The sequence below is a fragment of the Plasmopara halstedii genome (genome assembly GCF_900000015.1).
Source record: "Plasmopara halstedii genome assembly, contig: Scaffold_444, whole genome shotgun sequence".
NCBI classification, from domain to species: Eukaryota; Oomycota; class Peronosporomycetes; order Peronosporales; family Peronosporaceae; genus Plasmopara; species Plasmopara halstedii.
The window spans coordinates 241,980-249,850 of record NW_020187364.1 but is presented as its reverse complement, the minus strand read 5'-3'; the positions used below and the strand labels follow the sequence as shown (position 1 = coordinate 249,850).

Here is a 7,871-nt window from a genome sequence, read left to right as displayed (position 1 = left end):
GCAATAATCGATTGGAACTGTAAATGTTCTCAATCTTAATGGGGGAGGGTGTAACGGAGGTACATGTACCTTGGTAACAGGGGTGTGTGTCACACGAAATGTGCATGGTGTGACTGTACCCAAACAAGAATACGGTATGTTGCTAATTAGCCAGTAGTTATGCATGTATTTAGATTTTAGTATATTTTAGTAAATTTAAAAAAATCTAAAATCTTAAAATTAGGCTAAAAATAAAATCCGTTTTGGATCTTAAACCGAAGAGCAATTAGCCTTGGGAAGGCAATGATTACTGGAGTAAGCGGATTGCGATCCGCTAACTCGTACTTGTTCTAAGTATAGAACGAAAGGTCGGTGACCTGAATTACGCTTCCTCAAGCGCTAAGCTACGGCAGCCCCGCTGCAAGGAATGTTACCGTCCTATGCTGTGTTTGATTCCAGATTTGAGAGCAAAAATCTGATGACTTGCTCATCATCATGCCCAAGTAATCCTTCATCAAAGGATAAAACCACAAGAAAATTGAATATAACCGTTCCACGCCTCACACCTTGTGATTTTGATTTACAGAGTCATCCGTGGTAAATGAAAAGCTCAGCGTGATATCTGTACTAATTCAGTGAGTTCATCGTCTTGCAACTCGCTGCGAGCAATGCTAAGAATCATTTTTTCTACATAAATATGCTCTTGCTTATGCGTTTTGCTTGTGATGGGGAAAGAAGAGTTACATTTTTTAGTAATATCCCGGACCCCCATTGACGAGTATGTAACGTTACTCCCTCGGAACTCGTAATTGATGCGTCATTTGGTAGGCTAACTGAGTAGTTCCGTTACATCGTGATAAAGTGCGGCATGCTTTTTAACTTCAGCGCCTGGTTTATTATTTGCATCTCATGGTCGCCCTTCAGACCTGCCGACTCTAACATGGAAGCCTGCGACGCCCAGTCGCTACCACACCACCAACATAGATATCAGATTGCAGCCGTCCCGCTGGGGATGAACTCTGGCGACTACGACATATGGGCGTTCTTAACAGGGATGCGATTGGAAGGCGGCGATGGACAACTGTCCTTATCTGTCTTATCGTGAGATCGCGACTCACTGGCCCTGGTTGAGATACATAGCAGTACCGTTCTAATACATTTTGGGCAAGTTTTATGCTCTGCATGAAAGCTTTCGCAGCTTCGTGCCCAAACTGAATGGATCTTGCTTTTTGGACTCATAGCTCTGACACGACTCGCCAAAGTTACACCAGGATAGAAGTGTGTGGTACCTAGTTGATCGACTTTCAATTGACCCGTGCTTCGTAGGTTCCAGCCAACAAGACATACCTAGAGCAATATTGTATCTCAAATCATAATCAGGACGTGGTAAAGCTCAAAAGGATTTGGCATTTTCACTAGTGCCAATTTTGCAGAGCGCACAAATAATCTATCCATATTTGTTTTGACAATGGCATATCTGACGGAGTCGCACGACACCCTAAATTAATTCTATCAGGACTTTCCACGACTTTATAAAGCCCAAAATATTCGCATCTACAATCAACAACTTTGGACAGAGAGCCTCACTTCTCCACATCTTTCAATGCTGGGTTTCATTGACCACGACCCCCACAAGGTGCGATATAATCCGATTCTCGCTCAGTAGGCCGCTTTGCGCCTAATCGAACTCAATATCTCAGGCGAGGGGTTGTCGTCCATCCTTGCGCGGGAGCCCGATACTTCGTGCCTCTCATCCGTGAGCAAATGGAAAACGCAAAGCGTAGATGAAACATCTTTGGGCACCGCTTAGCAGCTAAAAGATATCTCTCTTCCGCTTCGGCATGACTAAGGTCTAGCGTCTCCCTGTAACGCTTTCTGCCCGTGCGGCACGAGTTGATTACGCGACAACCGCTTCCTTGAAAGAGGTAGAATGGATGCAATAGGTCTCAGTGCAAGCCGCGCGCATATGGAGATCCTCGCTAAAGATGCTAATCCTTGTCGCCTTTGATTGAGTATTGGACGTCTTTGAGTTGACTAGAGTTCTTAACCTCCAGACGCTCTTCGCCGGATCTCGCCTCCTATGATGGGTAGACAAGATTTCAGTCCCGCCCAATCAGCCTGAAAAGTCGTGCATATACCCGCTCTATTCGCCACTCCAAATCGTCCCGTTACTAAACGCCTTTTTACGTTGGTGTCCATTTTCACGCGCAACCATAGCTTGTAGATCGCAAGAGCGTCGCACTGTGGCTTTGATTGAATAGCACCGAATCCAAGGCTATTGTTTTTATCCTCATCCCGAGTGAACGCATATGTCCCTCGTAGTCCTAAAAGACCTAGACGCTCAACATCAGCGGCTTCAACGTATAAGCCGTCTGTTTATTCTACTGTCGCCTGATTGGGGCACCTCTGGACGTGCAATCTTTTCCTGGTGATCGCCTTCAGGCGAGGACAACCGTCTGACCCTTTGACTGATCACACTTGAACCCAAGATGTACGAAGCTTGTTAAGCTCGTCTATTCGTCCCGAACGGGTACTCGAACAATTCATATTTCACTTATCGCAGATCAGTCGACCCTCTCACGACTCGGTCGTGGAAGTGCAACAAGTTTGCTGAGCACTCTGCATCGATGAAGTTTTAACTATCGAAGTCTGCGTCAACACACATTGGTTTCGTGCGCTTCAACCAGGAAAAGAACTGATATATTTAGATAAGCTAATTTAATGACATTCGGACAAATACTAAATGTAAACGTTTTACTATCTTCTAAAATATTCCTGTCTTAATTTTTATTTTTTTGCCGTGCGGCTGGCCCAGATCGGTACTTATGAATGAATATCCACAATCAAACCAAAGTGCTACTGTGTCGTATTTGATGCAGTTATATCAAATGTGTTTGGAACTAATACGCAAGATTATAGTACAACGCCGTCATTTATCGCGTTGGTTACTTAAGATTTAATCAACGCAGACAAATAATTCAAAAATTCGGCAACCGCGTGCACCAGAAATAAGGAATGACACATAATTATTTGCCAGAATTTATGGAAATGTGACAAAATTTACGAGAAGGCAGGAATTTTTCTTCAGTGACAACTATGATTTAAATTGTGCTTTCGTTTTCTTTCCTCGTGCGCACATCAATCGCTAGAAAACGTCACACTCGAAACTAAAGTACGTATCATGTAGACTTTTTGCTATTGCATGCATTTGAATTTCAACTGCATAATCAACTCGAAGCCACGCGTTCTTCGACTTCTTGTAATGAGACTTTGTTCATTTATCGATCATGTGATTTCTACCCTATATCAGAAGTAAAGTGTCGGCTAGAGCTATAAAGTGATGGTAATCGAGCTAGTGGTAGTTTGTTTGCTGATATTTTTTCAGCGAATTGGCCACGTATCGGTGCGTAATTTGACTAGGTCACTTAATGGCTTTCAGTGAAATTGTAGTGACGATACGCTACCCACATATCTCCACTTACCTGCTTTAGCTTACCTCAATTCTTCAATTCTTCAAAGCAGCCATAAATGATGATATTGGGCGTAGCAACTATTCTTTCTGTGTACACCATTGCTATTGCATCCGCTCAAGGTCCGAACACCACGGCAACGCAAGACGGTAGCGTGATCGGAAATACCAACGTCACTTCCACGACTTTGCCAGCCATAAATGCCCCACCGCCGGTTGCGATTCCTAATGGAGCAGCTTCACCAGTAGTCGCAGCAGCGATCACGCAAACTCCGTTGGATGCTAACTCTTCTACGGCGACGGATACTAGCGCTAGCTTCGGAGGCGATATCACACCTCCCGCAATCAAGAAGCCCAAAAGAGACACAGACATGTCCACGCCAATTCCAGTCGAAAACTCGAGCGCATTCGTTACAATGTCGACAACTGGTGCGTTGGTCATTGCGGGGCTGACTGCAGGACTTGCTGTGTTGGTTTGAGAGCACCGTCCGTATCCGACAACATTACAATCTTTTTTCTACGATAATTCTGCTTAATAATCAGTCTCAAACTATTTGAATACTTGAAACGTGATATTGTCAATGATTTGCGACCTAAATATTACAACTTGACAAATTTGATAACGATGTACCCATAAATACCATACTGGTGATATTAGCTACGCCAAGAGATAGTTGACTATACCTTTACATGTCGCGAGCAACCCTTCATGTACTTGTACCCTGCAATGCTCGCACGTGCGTGATTTCTATACAGTTATTAGCGCGCGGCTTTACAAAAAGGACTCAAGAACATTATCAGGCCTTGCAAAGCTACGACTGTTCTCTTCGTATACTAAGTATGAAGTGCCACTGTATTAAACGCGCCTTCTTGAGGTATCATTCGATGTAAATGATGATCCAGACAACGGCAAGATGGGCTTCTCTTTTGTAATTAATTTCTGATCACCAGCATATAATCTTTGACCGTTCAAATGCACGAAAGGTGGGACAGATAAAAAACTTGTTAACGTAAGGCGAAGAAAATCCAGACGACTGTTCCCTATGCATTTCAAGTATTTCAGTATATGATACGGCAAGACAATAAATCTTCAATGCACACAAGCATCAAATTTGTAATATGTCGTGCAATGAGGTCGTTTCAGTAGCATGACCACAAAGTAAAAGCGTCGTGTTGTTCAGACAACTTCACGATTTGCTGAGACGTTGAAAAAAGACGTTCATATGTTTTATCTCGCACTTCAATGATCGCGTTGAGACGAAAGAGCTAAGTCATCATTACGAAACTCTTTCTTTATACAAAATAGTTTTGTCATTTTCACTTTTGCCAGCAATTGCCGAGCAGCTTACAACTCCAATTAATCACCCTCAACAAGTATCATGAAACTTTTCGGCTTCCTTGCTGCTGCAATTGTCATCTCCGTTGCTGCTGGTCAGGACACTTCACTGATCACTTCAACGTCTGAAGTCTCCACTAATGTAAGCGCTCCTTCAACCGAGGCAGGTGCTACTTCTAATCAGACTGCTGCTGCTACGATTTCTGAGTCCACTGCCGGTACCACAAATCCCGACCAGTCCACCGATGTTGGTTCTGGTCCCGGTTCTGGTTCGATGGCTGGTGCACCCACGGTGGGCTCGACACCTGATTCACCTGAGTCTGAGTCTTCAAACGCCATGGATCCAACGGCTGCGGAATCGGGTTCATCAGGTGCCGTTTCGGTCACTACTGGCAGTGTTGCCGCTGTGACGGCCGTTGTAATCACCTACTTCCTGTAGATGCTTGGAGTTATAACGTTACGATTTTGCTGAAGACGTTTACGCATGAAGTCTTCGGCAAATCTAGCGTAACTTGTTGGGGGGGGGGATTAATACAATACATGTACCTAAAATTGCACAAATGTATTAATGTTCGTAACAAAATGTATCAATGATCGCCTTTCCGCAGATTGAACTCGAAAGGTCACATTAGAAGCATATCGCCTGCTTATGTTATTTTCCAAAGTGGAATATAATGTTATGATTTGCTGCAAAATGGAACTATATCTTGACGTAGATGCATTTTCTGACACTAAAACGATACTAATTCTGAGTTAAATTGTGCCATCCCGACGCAACTGGTGGCCAGGGCCCAAATGCGCTTACCGCTTGCCTGGAAACGCTCGCCATTTAATACGATGGCGAGACATCCGAGATAATCTGAAACAGAAGTATGTTCAAGCACCTATGTCTTCCCCTGAGTCGGTCAAATTAGGCTGCTTCTTTTAGACGCTAAGCCCTTAAAAAAACGATGAAGGAAAATATCACTTCGGCTTCAAATTGAGCGTCAAACCAACAATCTCCAAGCTAAAGGTTGCGCGCAAGATTAGACACGAACGTGAGGACGCTTAGTCCAACGAGGTATTCTCAGCATAGAAAGTACACAGCAAAAGATGTAGCAGGGCATTGCACCGCCCGATCAGGCTTACCGCATGTAATCAGAATACTTGACTACTCGTCACGATCAGAAAATAATGGTCAAAATGACAAAAATGGGCTCTCATAGAATTGGTAATATTTATTGTAATTATCAAGAGTTACCTCTGCCTTTCAAACTTCTGTTCGAGGCTGAGCAACATTGCTCCTCATTTTCAGATAGTTTCACGCTCTGCACCAAAGCTGCAGCAGCTTCGCGTTCGATCTAAAAGCTTTGAAATGGGTAAATTCAAGACTTGCGAAAAGCTCCATTAGGGATAGAAGTGTATGGCACCTAACACTTTCAGCTTATTTTCATCCACAAATCATGATGTTTCAGCCAGGAAACACCAACGATGAGATCGTATCTCGCACCAGGGATAAGATCAAACAGCAATGCACACTGTCATAAGCTAAAACTTTGATCGAAGGTTTCATAGAATCTTTGACATTTTGACCAGAGTCTGTCGTGAGATGCTTAGATATAAAGCTATTTTTTGATAATCTCAATGCCTATGCAAATTGTCTACATATTTTGACAAGCTGCGCGCTGTACGTAATTGCACGGTGCACCCACACCGCTATCAGCACTTCTGACGGCTTTGAAAGTGGTCAGCAAAATCAGGTTGTGGGTCTACTTTCGATTGAGAGTAAAGCTCGTAAGAAAGCTGGGTCCTATTAACCTCAACCCCAGAATCTACCAGACCCAGATCTCCAAAAAGTCCACAGTGCGCTTGCTACTACTCAACATGTGCATCATCAGGCGGCCTTGCCTAGAGTCTTCACCATTTGTCTCTCTACACCAAGAATAGGTACTCAGAGGGCAAAATTGCGTAAGGTCAAGATGTTTGACACCTGTGAGAATCATGTCGCTGATCAGCAGCCACAGCCGCCAATCTACTTCGTAAAATTCTCCTTATTTAAAACCAAAGTCAATGGCTTCTGGCGCTTGTTGAGACTTCATCTCTTACACTATAATTTAATCTCGCGAAATGAAAGGTGCGCTCCACATCTATTGTAAAACTTACCTTTTATTCGTAAGTGGTTTATTAACCGCAGAAGATCTCGAGACGAATCGTAGATGCGAGGTTTCAATCAAAAGTTTGGATATGGTAGAATCGTTAGAAAACGGTTTATGACTAGGCGAAGAGGTCAGACAATACTAGCCGAGGCTAGTGTCGTTTAGTGTGAGCCGCAAAAGCTATTGGTTGACTTTTTGCCTTATCGCTATTCTCCTAGAATCCATAAAAACAAAAATCCTCATAAATGACGGCTTCGGTTTACTCGACTGCTGCTACTGTTTGAAATGCAGGTGGTGTTTTTAGGAATGGATGCCTTGCGACTCAAAAGTTTCACCGAAGCGACTTTTGGGCGCTTCTTTGCCCTGTGATCGAGCAGATTTCCCGCAAACATAGGCGCGTACGAATTGTTTCCCGGCGCTGTGAGCAATCATTGTTGAATTGAGTCCATAATCGCGGGGGTGATAGGACCTGCGGGAGTTGTTGCAGCTCTTGCGCTTACAACCAGACAGGCTGAGTTCTTCGAGCCAGTTTAAGCACAATGATAATACTCTGATGTCATAGTGGATTACACGGTGGGTATTCGTGTACCGTAGAGAACGGACATGAGGTGCGCGATTCGTTTAGAGGATAGGTGAAACGAAAAGAGGGTCTTTTTCCGCAATTGACTGCTTTGTCGTATATATTAAACTTATTGCCGCATAAGGCAGCAATAAGTTTAATGGGCAGCAGGTTATCTATGCATTATGATTGTCATCCTCTCGATGGAAGCAGGACGAATGTTATACGAAGTTACCTGAATGAATCCATCTCACATTTACTACATGTTCATTAAAGACAACACACTAAAATTAGGTTATGCACATCAGATTGGATCCCAATACACCCTTCTGACATTAGAGATACCAGAACATTGATACAAATCCCATCAAGCATGCCTGTGGTAATTTGTTT

The 7,871-nt window shown here is 43.5% G+C and overlaps 3 protein-coding genes across 3 annotated transcripts; 1 reads left to right on the top strand and 2 right to left on the bottom strand.

Moving 5' to 3' along the window:
- Positions 1-3,566: 3,566 nt before the first annotated feature.
- PHALS_10010 (uncharacterized protein) lies at positions 3,567-3,890 on the bottom strand (the record flags this gene model as incomplete). The annotated part of the gene is made up of 1 exon (XM_024725357.1): positions 3,567-3,890. One exon carries the CDS (start codon positions 3,888-3,890, stop codon positions 3,567-3,569), a length of 324 nt encoding a protein of 107 aa, XP_024576143.1.
- A 937-nt stretch (positions 3,891-4,827) lies between these two features.
- PHALS_10009 (uncharacterized protein) lies at positions 4,828-5,223 on the top strand (the record flags this gene model as incomplete). Its single annotated transcript, XM_024725356.1, has 1 exon — positions 4,828-5,223. The coding sequence occupies one exon, from the start codon at positions 4,828-4,830 to the stop codon at positions 5,221-5,223; it is 396 nt and encodes a 131-aa protein (XP_024576142.1).
- A 1,372-nt stretch (positions 5,224-6,595) lies between these two features.
- Positions 6,596-6,862, bottom strand: PHALS_10008 (uncharacterized protein; the record flags this gene model as incomplete). Its single annotated transcript, XM_024725355.1, has 2 exons — positions 6,596-6,753; positions 6,826-6,862. 2 exons carry the CDS (start codon positions 6,860-6,862, stop codon positions 6,596-6,598), a joined length of 195 nt encoding a protein of 64 aa, XP_024576141.1.
- Positions 6,863-7,871: the final 1,009 nt, after the last annotated feature.